The sequence below is a fragment of the Aaosphaeria arxii genome (genome assembly GCF_010015735.1).
Source record: "Aaosphaeria arxii CBS 175.79 unplaced genomic scaffold BU24scaffold_6, whole genome shotgun sequence".
Lineage (NCBI taxonomy): Eukaryota > Fungi > Ascomycota > Dothideomycetes > Pleosporales > Aaosphaeria > Aaosphaeria arxii.
In genome coordinates this window covers 1031046-1044986 of record NW_022983479.1, presented here as the reverse complement: position 1 = coordinate 1044986, position 13941 = coordinate 1031046, and the positions used below count along the sequence as shown (strand labels likewise).

Below are 13941 nucleotides of genomic sequence, written 5' to 3'. Positions count from 1 at the left end.
CTTGGAGATCATCGTCTCAGGTTAGCGAAGATGACGCACTTCTCCACGTCCACGAGCTCCTTCTCCTTCTTCAGCCCCGCTGGCGTGGCGTCTGCGCCGTTGGCAGCAGCGTCGCTCTCCTCTCCGCCGTCCTTGATCGCTTGCGTTTCCTTGGACGCGACGACGCTTGCGGGGCCGTCTTTCTCTTTCTCCTTTCCGCGTGAACGCTCGCGTTCGGCGATGACTTCGATCTCGATGCGGTTGAGGCCGAGCATGAGTTTCGCTTCGTAGAGGGGCTCGCCTTTCTTTTTGCCGGCCGAGGCGTCGAAGTTGGGGGGCATGCCGTTGAGGTTTTGGGGCAGGCGCGAGGACTCCATGATGCGGTTGCCGTTTATGGAGACGAAGGCGCGGTAGGGGCGGCCGGTCAGGGCGACGGGGAGGGACGGCACGATGTGTAGGTAGGAGTTTCCGGGGGCGAGGTTCAGGGTGTAGGATATTGTGATTTTCTTGGGGTGGGCGGTGAGGGTCTTGCGGAAGGGCTGGGCGACTGGGAGGGACGGGGGCGTGGAGAGGGTGATCTTGGGGATGAGGGCTTCGTCGAGGGCTGGTTTGGACGGTTAGTACTCTGAACTTGGAATAACGTAGGGATGGCAGCTTACATTTGAGGGGGGTACGGCGGAAGTTGTCGTAGTTCGGAGCTACGGGTGGCGGGACGTAGGGAGCGACAGGGACTTGGGGTTGTGGAGGTTGGACCGCGCCTGGTTGGCCTGGCTGGTTGGCAACGCCGTTAGGATGAGGACTGCCGCTTGCAGGCCGTGATGCATTCTGTGATGGCGTAGCGCCGGCGACTTGAGGATTTGGAGCGGGAACGCTGAGTCTCTGGCTTTGATTGTCCGATGCGGTGCTGGCTGGCCTGATTGCGTTCAACGCTGGGGACTGGACATCAGTCTTTATGCCATTGGGAGCCGGCGATGATGCCGCCACCGTCTTCGCGACGGGGTTACTCGGCGCAGGTATCGAGGCAGAGGCACCGCGGGTGCTACTGATCGGATTTGGTGTAGCAGAGGGCGTGTTTTTGCCGGCTGACGAAGGCCGCGATGACCGGCTACCAGCTACACTTTCCTGCACATGCCGCGATTGGCGCGAGAGAGCTTCAGAGTCCACGGCGACACCTGGGGTCGCTGAGCTGCGAGCAGCGGGAGTGTTTGGATCTGAAATGGGACTCTGGCGACTGCCCAACTTGAGCTTCATGGTCTGCTTTGGAGTAGGATTAGGAGCCGTAGACATGTTGAGCTTCAGCTTCGTCGGCTGCGGCGGTTCCTCGACTTTGGCTTTGGCTTTTGCAAGTCGCATCTTGAATATTCCCTATGACAGTGATGAGCAATGTTCTTTTTAGAAAGAACAAGATTCCATACCTCGAACTCAAGGGCAAGGTTGTAGATGTCACTACCATCCTCATTGTACTCTTTTGCGTTCTCCCAAACCAAGGCAACATCACTCTCCAGAGCAGACCAAGTCTTGTAGGAGGTCGTGCCAGTCGGTGGGCCGCGGCCAACCACACCCTGTACCCTCTTCCTGACCAAAGAAAGACACATGGGATGTTTGATTGCTTGATAGTAATCCTTCAGCGCCCGGCTAGGCAGATTGACAAAGGGCTGGAAAATCTGCAAATCTTGGCTATGGGGGAATTAGCTGCTACGCCTATCCTTATGAACGGGGAACTGCACTGACTCTGTGTACTCAATCATATCTGTAATGAGCTGCTCCTGAGCTTGCTGGAAGGTCTTGCCTGTAAAGTCGGTGCCCTCATCCTGCGCGACCGGCGGCGCTGATTTCTTGAGCTTTGACGGCGCGGGCGTTGTAGGCTGGGTAGCGGCTGCAGCTCGTCGTGGCCGCTCTGTAGTATCTGGAGTCGGTGTGTGAATCTTGGAGGGGGTCAACGAAACCCGTGGTAGAGGCCTGCCAGGTGGGAGAGGATCTTCTCCTGGCACCGGAGTAGCCATCGCAGTGTAACCTGGCTTCTTGTATGCGGGATTGTTCCTGACCATCCAGTTTGACGCCGTCTTTCGTAATCGCTCTGCATCCTCGTAGAGGGGAGATTTCTTATCGTTGTATACCTTCGCATTGTTAACCAGCCGTTTACAGTCACTCTCCAATTCCGCCAGAGTAGAATATCCTCCAGCATTCAGCTTCTCCTGTGCATGGCATTAGTATAAATCCGCCAGTATTATGTGCGTGATATCGGTGCGGGGATGGAAGACCGTTCAATGCGGACACTGAAGTATGAGTGGGCGTTGCAGTGGCAGTATAAATGCCGTTTGTAGGTATGGAGGGTGGATTATCGCAGGGATCGTCGCAACGTACCTCCATAGATTCAATCGAGAAGGGAAGCTTGATGACTTCATAGTATTCGGGAATCTCATTCTGTACAGTATGTTTAGCGGGGGTTTTCGCGTGCAGAAGGGTTGCTTCGAGGCGGAGCTCGTACCTTGTCTGGGAGCTCGAGGAAATGCGTCGCGATCGGACGGCCACTGTATACACGGTTAGTGAATGCATTCATATATTTTTCAAATATTGGACCTATCCAAGGTGCAATAGCAAGAATGCAGGGCACTTACGTCTTGTCCTTTGCTGATCTCAAGCTCTCTAGGAATTTCAGGCCCGCAGCCGTTGTAGATTCCACAGTCTCCCCCGTGGTGGGGGATGCTGGTGATTCCTATGCACTGCAGCGTTAACAATCGCTGTGCTTTGCAACATGTTTCCCCCCGCGCATTGTATGTGTCTGTTTCGTCGGCGGCGGCGGGCGTGGATGCGAGTAGCGGAGGTGAAGATGGTACGCGGGTGGTAGTGTGTAGTGTACAATGGTGTGGAGTGTATCCGTTGTTGGTGTTGGTGTTGAAAGGGCGAGCTCGATGGAACCACAGAGGTGTCGCGCTCCGTCTGCAGTGCCCATCCCGCATCTCCATCTCCAACCAAGCGCATCCTCCATCCTCTCCCAGCGCGGCCGCAGACATCTACCCTGCACCAATGCGTCGATATCTGGAGGGGTCGTAAACTCACCGGCACTTTCTGGCGCTTCGATGGGCGACCTTCGTTTTCGGGCGACGCTGCAGTGGCAGCTTTGCGCTTTGCGGCGCTCTCCATGTCGCGCAGGATCTGCAGTCGCGTAGATGATTAGTGAAACTTCTGGGAATTGGCTTGCGATATATCTGGCGGAGTGTTGGTGCAGCGATGGTGCGATTGTTGATCTCGAGCCTCAACACTGAGAGCGCGTCCGTCCTACGCAAGCAAGGGTTTACATGGAGAGAAGGCCTGGCCTGTGCACCATCGGTCACGTGCCCCATTGCAATCACAGCTCGCTGGTTTTCTACGTATGAGTGCATCTGCGTTTGTCTCGATGACATCAATAAGATATGACATGGCACTTTTCTGTTGTTCTTGTCGTTTGTGACTAATTGTCTGTACATCTACATGGAGGACAACAACACTTTCGTATCAACTTTTCTTCCAAGGCTACGCTGCTGCATCATCGGTAAGGCGTACGCCCAAAGAGAAAAAAAGGTACCCATCAAGGTAAGCAACCATCCCTGGTCTTCGCTACTATCCAGGGTATCCTATAAAGAGCAACCAGCAGCCCGTCGCGACAGAACCATATCCAGCCAAACGAGAAAGTGGGGAACAAGAATATATGAGATGGGATGAGGACAATTTCGTCGAGTCCCTGCGAATGAACAAATGATTGAAGGATGAAGAAGAAAAGAAGGTGCCATATGCCACTTCATTAGCTCTTCTTGCCCTCGGTCAGGTTCTTCTCGAACTCCTTCTGCGCCTCTTCCTCCTTCATCTGGCGCACCTTGGCCAGTACCACCTCCTTGAAGATTGCACTCTTTGCGACCCTGCCCAGGCGCTGCTTGCTCGTTTCCGTTGTATTCAGTCCCTTCTCTGTGCTGTGAGCCGCGAGTGCCTCACCAGCCGCCTGACCTGCGCCCGCCGGGACATCCGCCTCGCCTGGCACCTCTCCCTCCTCGTCTTCTTGGATTTTGAGAGCCTCGATGCGGTTTGCAAGCTTGACAAGCTCGATACCGCGCCGGAGACGAGCCTTGGCGACGTAAGCACGGATTTCGGGCAACAAATTGTGGTCGGAGGCGGTGGATCCGCTGAGCCAGATGTGCTTGAGAGATTCCTGTGATCGGGATTAGTTTAAGAAGGGATTGAACGGAGATGATATAACGTACTCCACTGTCCGGCCTCTTGGCAGGATCCGGGTTGAGCAAGAGCGTGATGAAGTCCTTTGCGTCCTTGCTGACGTCCTTCCAGTAGCGCTCGTGGAAGATGACTCGGCCGTTCTTGCACTCCTCGATCAAATCCTGGAGGTTTTCCGACCGGAAGGGAGAGTAACCACAGAGAAGCGTGTAGGTAATGACTCCCATAGACCACAAATCCACAGGCTTTCCGTGTCCCTTCTTCAGCATGACCTCCGGCGCGGCGTATCCGAAAGATCCAGCCATGGTGGTCAGGACTTCATTCTTGGAATCGAGCATTTTTGCGATACCGAAATCGGCAAGGACGAGAGAGGAATCGGCGTCGGTGGAAAGATAGAGTAGATTCTCTGGTTTGAGATCTGCAATCTTGTTAGGAACTAGGTCTACTTTTGAACTTTGGAGAAAGTATTGTCTGACCTCTGTGGACGACGTTGTTGTCGTGGAGGTAGTTGACAGCCTCGAGGACCTGTCGGATTGTCTCTGCGGCGTCCTTTTCTGTGAACTTTCCCTTCTCGCAGATCCTGTCGAACAACTCTCCTCCAGTCGCCAATTGGGTAACAATATAGTATTTATCCTGTACTTGGAATCAGTCCCATGCGTGATTGTATCTTCAAGAATTCCTCGACTCACCCTGGACTCGAACCAATCGTGGAACTTGACAATGTGAGGATGTTTCATGTTTTGGAGCATCTTCAGCTCGTCGTACACCATCTGCTCGTTGCCGCGGACGTTCTTCTTCAGGATGATCTTGACCGCGACCTTGCCCTCGGGGCAGTCTGCCTCGCGGACAATGCCATAGGTGCCGGCACCCAGAGTCTTTCCGAAGCGGTATCGTGATCTGCGCGGGACGTAGTCAGTATGAGGATCGGACAGGACTCGCGGGGGTCGAGGGTCGAGAGGGATGGGTTAGACATACTTTCGATCGTAGCTATCGGGCTGACCATTCAGCTTGTTGAGCATATTCGTGACTGCGAAGAAAGGCAAGCTTGTCAGCATGCCGCTAGGAGGTAGTACTAGCTGAGCGTGTGGGGAGATAAACTTACAACTCATGTTGTGGAGAGATGGGATAGGCAGCGCACAGGGATGCTGCGCCGTCTCTTCAGAGGTAGTTTTGTGTGAGAGATTGGAAGAGAAGGATTCTGAGGAGTAGGAGTAGGAGGGTGGAAGAAGTTGGGTAGGAGGTGAACCGGAGGTGTAGGTTGTTGGTGCAGCTGGCGTCTGGACCTGGTGGGGGCCGTATGTGTGGTTGTGGATGTATGGACTGAGTGAGGGGTAGGTAGTAGGTAGCTGGAAGGTAGACAGGCAATTAAGGTCGAGGTGAGGCTGCAACGAAATGCGTTCTTGTTCTAGGATATGTAAAAGGAAAGGGAACAGGGTAGAAGTAGAAAAGAATAGGAGCAAAGGAAAGGGAAAAAGAAAAAGGATGATCAGAGGAAAAGGCAACGGTGTATGAAGGAGGAGGCGGAGATTGACGAGGGACAGGTCAGAGCTTCTTTATGGGGATGAAGTTTTATTTTATTTATTTAGAGCTTGATTTCGCCGACGAACCCTGGATGGTTTTATTCCTTTCATGTATAATACTGCATGGATATGTATGATCCCTCATCTGTTCCTCTACTGTAATAATCCTCCTTCCTTTCCCATCTCGTACGTTGGTTCTTGATCTGCTGTTATCCGTCTGTCAAAATGCGGCTGAGGTGAGGCTGAGCTCTTCTTTCCGGTTCTCCTATTGGCCCGAGTGCTCCGTCCCATCTCCCATTAACTCTTGCAACTACTCGATACTTTCACACAAGAACAATAGTTCCACAGAACAGACAGTCTCGCAAGGTTTTCGGATCTAGATAGACAGACAGACAGTCGCTGCGCCCCATTTATGACTACCAGTCAATTCAAATCAATTGCACTGATCCTCTCTCGTACTGCGCTAACCGATCATCGATCCCAACCATCTGGCCTCGCACGAACTCTCCTTTCTCCGCGTCAGCTCAGCATCCTTTCATTTGCAGTATGTACACAGTATTGCAACAAGGCTGCATTGGGGGCCATGGTCAGATTGGCGCATAACCCGCTTGTTTTGGATCTACCTCTAGAGTGCACCATGACTGTTGTTACAATCTGTTTGTGGCCGACCATCATCGTATACTTAACCACAATGAATCAACTTCGCACTATGACATCAGTGCTCACATTAGCGGAACGCGCCATCACCTAGAACCGATAGAAGTTCGCGGCATTGATCTCCAAACGGGCAGTAACTACGAGTACCGGTAATCCCCCAACCAAAGACATCGTCGTCTTTTCGTTGTCGTCGTCAGAAAACAGCCTTAGCGAACGAGTGAATCTGCCTTGGCGCTTTCACCCTTGTGCTGCCCTTACACAGTATTATCTCTTTGCTGAGGCACAGCATCTCGTATGGGAAAACGGACATTCAACAAATTATAATGGTTGCTCACTTTTGTCCCGAAACGGTAATACCACTATGCATTGTCATACGTATACTCTTATGTTTGGGTTTCCGCCTCCCTCCGTCAATACAATACCATCAACCTTTCCTAGTCGTACAGGTAGGTACCCGTCAATAATGGGGACCAATCAGGCTTCCATGGACCCTTTCAGTGTCTCATACCACCCACCTTACTGCATCATCATCGCTCCCTTTGCCCTGGGAAAATCATCATCATAATCGTCTTGGCCTAACGTCGATGTCTTCTTCTTTCTGAGTCGGTTTTTATGCACATGATTGCAAACTGCTTCACACTCCCCATACCCCTTTCCCCCCTGGCCTCCCCTCCACCGATATCTTCCATCACCCTATAAGCACCCAACGCTTCAACCAAAATCTCCATCCATTCCTCCCCATCACGAAGAACAGCATCCTGTAATCCTTCAGCACCCCTCAATCTCGTTCGTGCGTCCAGACTAGGCGCGTGCTACCCCACACATAGCCCTGTGCCTAGCCTGTGCCATGCCACCCGCCTTGGTCCTTTTTGTTCGGGTCTGTCAAATGAGCCACTAGGTCTGCGCTCTCTATCCTTGTGCCTCGCTGGTCTTCAGTTTTGGGTTCCTTTACGCCGTTCATGTCTATGCAGTTTCATAGAGTATGGTCGTTATTCGTAGAATGTTGATCCGTCGCTACGTACGTTGCTGGGGCGGGTAGAGCGTAATGCTTTCATGGCTCGGAGGCGACGAGATGATTACTGCTACGATCTTCAACCGTTCAGACCTCAGGACCTCAGGTAAGTCTTTCCTATCTAACGACCGCCGAAGTAGAACCTCATCTTCAGGGAAGAATATGATGTTGTACTCTTGAATAAACACAGATCGAAAGAGAACTTTTTGTGTATCACAAACTGGCGTAATCCTCTTGAGCTTTTCCACAAAATCAATAGTGTAGTTACTTATTTTATAGAGCAGAATAATCGGAGATAGGGCATGCTCAGTACAGAGTCCTGTATCTGCCTCCGGTTTAATCACTTGCATTGACACGCATCTGTACTAAAAACGTCACTACCTTTAACATCAAGTTGGAGGAAGAAAGAGACGAGGAGGGTAGGTGTGAATGTTTCTATAGCGAATTGGCCTCTCATGGACCGTTTTTCTAGAATGTATCCCCTTATTGTCTCCTTGAATCATCTTATCATAAACCATACTACCATCAACCATCTTAATAAACCATCTTGTCATAAACCATCCCTTCATACTATCCAGATACTCTCCATACCAATCACCTTCATCGTAGCACAGAAGTAAACTCCAATACGACACCACTCCACTAAACCCTACCACGCACAACAACACACCTCCTAAGTGACCCAAAACCCCCCAAATAAGCCCGCCTTTTGCAAGAACTAATAAAAAACACAGAATAAACATAGAAAATTACAGCGACTGGAAACTTTTAGGTAATATGTCACCACGCAGTGGAGCATCCGTGCAGCGAAACCACGCTACGGCAGCCCTCCCGAGATATCCATCACCCCAGACCCGCCCCCCTGGCACCCTTTTTTTTTAATACAACGTGGGAATTAGGATAGAAGGAGAAAGGGAAGGCGGGTGTAAGCGATGGGAGGGTGGGCTTTTAGGGGAGATCGGGAGGCTTGCGGGTGGAGGGATCGGCGGAAAGCTTGTTTTGATGTCGTTTGGGCGATGGGATTTGTATACATTTCTGGGGTTAGGGGGGCTCGTGGAGGAGTATTGGAGGATGAGGGAATGGTGTAAGGATATTTTTTCGAGATGTGGGGGTTTGTTTCTGGAAGGATGAAAAGGTAGATTGCTTCTCTACCATATATCTATCCAAGTATCGTCCATCTCAATTGAGCCAGAGAATATCCAAGATAACCAACCACAGCCTCTTCGATGAATGTGTATACATAGATACATGGAAAAGTCACACACGAACCTCCTCCAAAACAACCTCCCCACTCCTATCCTTCCACCTACTACTCCCCCTCGCCCCAACACCTTGCTCAAACAACCTATCAATCTCCACCACGCTCCTCCCCCTCATCTCCGGAACAAGCCACCACATCAGGACCGCACCTCCTGCACACAGCGCCGCGAACACAAACCCCGTCTTCGCGCCCAGGTTCGCGGCGTCGGGGTTGTACACGTACGGCAGCGCGAAGTTGACGGCGACGGTGGAGATGTAGTTTGAGATGCCGCCGATGGCCTGGGACTTTGCGCGCAGGCGCAGCGAGGACGATTCGCTCATGATGGTGTAGGAGGCGGGCCAGGCGCCGAGGCCGCACGTCACGACGACGAGGGTCGAGCAGGCTGCCGTGAGCCACGGGGTTATGGCGCTGCGTTTTATGCCGATCATCCCCATGGCGAGCCAGATGCCGCCCGCGATGAGGAGCGTCGTGATGGTGAGTTTGCGCCGGCCGATGTTGGAAAGCGTCCAGGTTGATGCGGCGTTTGAGAGGAGGCCGAGGACGATGCCGCCGATCAGGAAGATCACGCTATGGGAGGGCTTCATGCCGACTTGTTGGAGGAAGTAGGATACGGATGATAGGAGTGGGAGGCCAAAGAAGTTGGGGAGTTGGTTCGCGTATATCACGATCCAGGTTCGGCGGCGGTTGTGGGAGTTGAAGCATTCGGCGTAGGAGATCTTGGATGCATTCTTTTCTTCGTCTTCGATAGATGTTTGCAACTTGTGTAGTAATTTCTCTGGGTCGTTTTTCGGTCCGAAGAGTCGAGTGAGGGATTTTGTTGCTGCTGAGATGTTTCCCTTTCTAACGAGGTAGGCAGGGCTCTCTGGGAGCACGAATGAAAGGACAAAGGGAGGCACTGCTAAGATCCACTGAGATCCGAGAGCAACGAGGTAACCCATATCCGACGGAACGTCAGTGACGACGAAGATGACGATACCCCCAATCAACTGACCAAGTAGCGTGAACGCTGGAAACAGGGCCATCGACGCGCCTCTCAGTGCCGTGGGGATATTCTCAGACACATACGTCAGTGATTGGATCTTGATGAACGCAAGACCATACCCCTGAAGTATCTTGCCGGCGAGAATCAAACCCCTTCGTGCCTCTAGGTTGGCCGGCCGGTTCGCAATGAACAAGAACCCAACACTGATGGCTGCAGCAATGCTTCCGATCAATAGACATTTTCGCCTCCCAATACGGTCTTGTAGATAGCCACCCGTCAGCGCTCCGGCAGCTTGACCGACTGGACCCAGTGATGACCATAATGCCAGCCATAGTGCAGGTATGATCCATTTGTCCTCCTCGCTCTTTTCGCCAAAGTCTTCTTGGAATGCGGGCACGGCTGTTATTGTACCCAGAATGACGGAGTCATAGCCCCAGTAGAGGATCGCTGTGGCCATGAAGAATATCCATCCAACAAGCTTGGAGTATCTCTTGATTGCCTGAAATAGAGGCATGTTCTCATCGGAGGTAGTTGTCTCTGGCAATGACGAGGTGTCGTCGGACAGTAATGGGTGTGTTGCTACATGGCTTGGTGCAGCGAAGCCTGACTCCGAATCCCCTCTGATGTGTGCAGACTTTGTTGGTGACGCTGGTCCCTCATTTGTTCGAAGTGGATGTGGCTTGTATTCGGTATCGGTATAAGTAATTTTTGGTGTTTCGTTTTTGTAAGGTTCCATTTTGATCAAATACGGTAGGTATATAGGAAGTGAAATGTACACAATAAACTCAAGAAAAGTTATTTGGTATCCGCTCTTCTCTAAGGAAGCCGTGATATGGTATTTGTATAGCACTCTGACCTTGAGCTTTTGGCATTCATCCTTACATACTCTACATCCAGGGCTGAGCAACTTCGCTCCTGAGTGCGAAATCACAATGCGCTATGATTTTTGCATGGCACCCTCGTCTACTAAGTTTTTGATGCTCAAATTGATCGACAACCCCGATGTTATTGGCCGAAACTCTGTGTTTCAAAGCGAGAAGCAACCATTCACAGCCAGCGTACTAGGACTAAAATACTATTCGTACATTTCTTGCATTGTTACCTCGCAAGCAGACCTGGAAAGGATTGGAAAGCTTACTGCGGATTGCGTGTAGGGTGTATGGGGCGTAACGTAATGCGCTGGAGCGAAAAGCGCTCATGTGGAGCGAGATTCGCTCGACGTTTATGAAGCACACGGCTACTACTATAATGGCATCTAAATTGAAGGGTTATGGAGTACATAAAGCTGATAAAATTTCGCACGAAATATTAGTACCGCATTATTTCCTTTGGAGTCTTTTTAACGGGAAATTCAACTCTTCATTTGAGTCGCTTGAAGAACTGTATTCTTCATGTGCACCATATGGGTTCATGTAAGATATGGTAAGATTCATCAAGCTCTGAGTATTGGAAGCAATGGACTGAATTGAAGCGCAATAATGATACCGATTAACTTGTTGATGAAGTTTTCCACACGACGAAAGGGTAAGTAACAATCGAAAAGAACAACCCTCAGCCTTGAACTGAAGAATTAGTTGCCAAAATTTCCCGTTTGGCTACCAATTTGTGTAATCGGTAGTAAGGAACGCCGTTGCTTGATAGATTTCCAATCCTAGGGGGACGCACTTTTGACTATGCCACAATACACATAAGGAGTTGGTAGAGTATTGAATACAACCACAATACTTTGCAGCACTTTGATACTGTTTGTTTTCCATCTCACCTATGGCAGCGCGTGAGTGTCTTCTACAAAAGCTACCTGAGGAGCTATACAGCATCCCGCATTATCGCTGATGGGTTGACTATCCCTCCCACCCACATTGACACTATGAGCACCGTCTGACAGGTTGCAACCATTTCCTTTCACCCTTCAAATCATAGCAAATAACCAAACGCGCAGTTACGCCTCTTCGTAGAGTAGATCAAAAGCTAGCCTTTGTCTGAAAACCAAGCCTGCGGTACGACGTACCATGGTTCTCTTACTGTTTTGTCGGAAACGATCGACTAGTTAGATAGCTTGTCTTACTATTCGGATGCGCCGAGTAGATGATTGGTTTTCGCTTTGCGACCCTGGATTAGAAATTTGTTTGGGATCTACGATCCTAATGTTGTAATTTGCCACTCTGGGGTATTGCGGATTGTAGATGGTCCGTTTGTATGCGTATAGCTGTTTTAGGCATCTCGTCGATTAAAGTGGAGTGTTCGACTGACATATGCATTCATAAACATAAGCTCTCTCCCAAGAGCAATTGCCTGCAAGAGAAGTGAACGTGGTGACAAATTTTGAGATTCGACGTCTGACGTCAAAAGGTGCTAGGGTCTCGGCCCGATGGATCGTTAAGGCATCTCGAAGCTTTCTGTCTTGAGCAGTCTTATTATTCCTTGATCGAGATGTCAATACTTCTTACAATGATTTATTTGTGTTCTTGAAGGATACTGTGGTTTACTTGCGAATGTTGATCTCTATAGAAAGGAGGGGATTTTGGGGTCTGACGTGTTAATATGCGCAGGTGAAGGGTGTTGATAACAGAAGTCCTGAAATCGCAAAGCTAGATAATTCCTCAATGTACGACCTATGGTGTATTTGTTCGATTAGAAAGGCGACGCAAGGGTATAATCTCGATGGACCTTGAACAACAACACTTAAGCTATAGTGGGTAATTGGAAAAGATGAGGATACAAATCAGTGTAGCTCGAAGTAGAACACTGCTACAAGTTTAGGAAGCCAATTCGGAGGGAATTGATGTCTAATTAACATCTCAAAACCGGGAGGAGGGCTGAAGGGGATCACTTGGACTGTTACAGCAACCACCTCATGGTCCACCTCTGGGTGGGTAAACCAGAGGGTTTTGTTTGCATCGAGACATTTTTCAGCCTTGAAGACAAGGAAAATGTGCAGAATTGAGCTTCAACAAGAGGTTCTCGTTGTCTGAAATCTTTCTGTTCCTATTCTTGGAGTATCTATGTATGTGGCTATCTGGCGTAGTTGATTCTTGCACGCCACTGTAACAGAGTTGAGCCTCTAGCACACATTCAGTGCATTTAATTGGATCGAAAATAAGAAAGAATTTTAGAAGGTATCATCTGAAATTGTGTCTTGCCTTGCCGCTTTTTGTAGATTGCAGTAACCTCTGGGGTAAGTTTGCATTGTCTGGGGAGTGGCTTCAATAGTCAATGTGGGGAATTGAGGAGAAATATTCAGACCACAGACAATTTCTTCATTAGATCGAAGAAACTCTTCGAGTGTGGAGCAGATGAAGCGTGAATAGCACAAGCACTAATAATCACCAACTTTTATGATACTAGATGTCTAGAGAGTGGCGTGGAGGACCCTGGTGAACAATGCAGTTCGGCCAGCGTCGGTGTGCAAATTGGAGCTAGCTGCACGGCCTCCATATGCTCTTACACTTGGACGAGACTATGCAATTCCAGCCCCCAATGATGAGGCATCGTACTCCACTCTCCGAATATGTTTGGAGGCGGAGGAGCGGAGGTCGGAGGTTTCATGCTTGGAGCGAGAACGGAGCTGTGGTGGTGGTCCAGATTGATTCCTTTCGCGGACTGATGTCTGCATCTTCCCTGCAATTCTTTCCTGAGGGCATGCAATATGATTATAAAATCCAGGTACAGTAGAATTTCCTTGACAAATAGTGTCAAGTAGTTTCCATCCGCCTAACAAATCGGTACGAGCCGCGACGTCTGCCAACATGTCGGCTCTGCCTGCAAATACACTCTGATCTGCAAATTGAGCCTCTTCATATGCGCCTTTTGGTGATCAACAGCTCTGCAATCGATCAAATCGTGATGATCTGCCCTCATCAACGACCCGTCTGAAAGAAAAAAGCTGTGACCATTACGCTCTCATCTCCAAGATCCCAAGAAAACTTCTCGTAGAATGCGCTCTTTCAATATCCGCCATCTCTTGCACGAACCCCACAAGCCAGTTCCCATTAACCCCTTGATCACACCACCATACCCCAGCTTCTGAATCGTAAACATATTGTTGCGTCCAGGTCACTCCGCCGTCGCACCCCATGTTTTCTGTTCGACCAAATCTCCAAGACCTTGGTTTCTTTCGGCTCCCTTCTCCACACACTCTCTAAGCCACCCCAGAACTTCCTGCAGTGTAAGTGTACCATTAATGACAGTGATGGGGTAGCTGGTGGAGTGCGAAGGGGGTTATAGTGTGAGTGGTCCCCAGATATACCCAGCCAGTGCTACAACCCTCTCCCAGAAGCATACATCTTACAGCATCGCTTATGAATACCCTTTGTAGAAGTATTCGTTG

At 50.1% G+C, this 13941-nt stretch overlaps 4 protein-coding genes across 4 annotated transcripts; 1 reads left to right on the top strand and 3 right to left on the bottom strand.

Annotated features, from left to right (window-relative positions):
- Positions 1-8: 8 nt before the first annotated feature.
- BU24DRAFT_434497 (Bromodomain-containing protein) lies at positions 9-3123 on the bottom strand (the record flags this gene model as incomplete). The annotated part of the gene is made up of 8 exons (XM_033530026.1): positions 9-583; positions 639-1344; positions 1395-1656; positions 1711-2174; positions 2344-2403; positions 2468-2510; positions 2598-2695; positions 3040-3123. 8 exons carry the CDS (start codon positions 3121-3123, stop codon positions 9-11), a joined length of 2292 nt encoding a protein of 763 aa, XP_033381794.1.
- Positions 3124-3392: 269 nt separating this feature from the next.
- On the bottom strand, positions 3393-5662 carry BU24DRAFT_424469 (calcium/calmodulin-dependent protein kinase-like protein). The gene is made up of 6 exons (XM_033528511.1): positions 5285-5662; positions 5158-5209; positions 4872-5079; positions 4659-4815; positions 4215-4600; positions 3393-4162 (listed from the first exon to the last, which is right to left on the bottom strand). The coding sequence occupies exons 1-6, from the start codon at positions 5289-5291 to the stop codon at positions 3761-3763; spliced, it is 1212 nt and encodes a 403-aa protein (XP_033381793.1). The 5' UTR covers positions 5292-5662; the 3' UTR covers positions 3393-3760.
- Positions 5663-5769: 107 nt separating this feature from the next.
- Positions 5770-6559, top strand: BU24DRAFT_424468 (uncharacterized protein). Its single transcript, XM_033528510.1, has one exon. The coding sequence runs from the start codon at positions 6115-6117 to the stop codon at positions 6451-6453; it is 339 nt and encodes a 112-aa protein (XP_033381792.1). The 5' UTR covers positions 5770-6114; the 3' UTR covers positions 6454-6559.
- A 2020-nt stretch (positions 6560-8579) lies between these two features.
- Positions 8580-9601, bottom strand: BU24DRAFT_424466 (general substrate transporter). The gene has a single exon (XM_033528509.1). The coding sequence runs from the start codon at positions 9568-9570 to the stop codon at positions 8629-8631; it is 942 nt and encodes a 313-aa protein (XP_033381791.1). The 5' UTR covers positions 9571-9601; the 3' UTR covers positions 8580-8628.
- Between the last annotated feature and the right edge of the window lie 4340 nt (positions 9602-13941).

Excerpts from the sequence above, each read along its gene's own strand:
- BU24DRAFT_424469 (XM_033528511.1), bottom strand. Across the intron at positions 5,080-5,157 it reads CCCGATAGCTACGATCGAAA|ATCACGATACCGCTTCGGAA; the intron begins GTATGTCTAACC and ends CGTCCCGCGCAG. Across the intron at positions 4,816-4,871 it reads ACGATTGGTTCGAGTCCAGG|GATAAATACTATATTGTTAC; the intron begins GTGAGTCGAGGA and ends TTCCAAGTACAG.
- BU24DRAFT_424468 (XM_033528510.1), top strand. The coding sequence starts at position 6,115 with ATGACTACCAGTCAATTCAAATCAATTGCACTGATCCTCTCTCGTACT.
- BU24DRAFT_424466 (XM_033528509.1), bottom strand. The coding sequence starts at position 9,570 with ATGGGTTACCTCGTTGCTCTCGGATCTCAGTGGATCTTAGCAGTGCCT.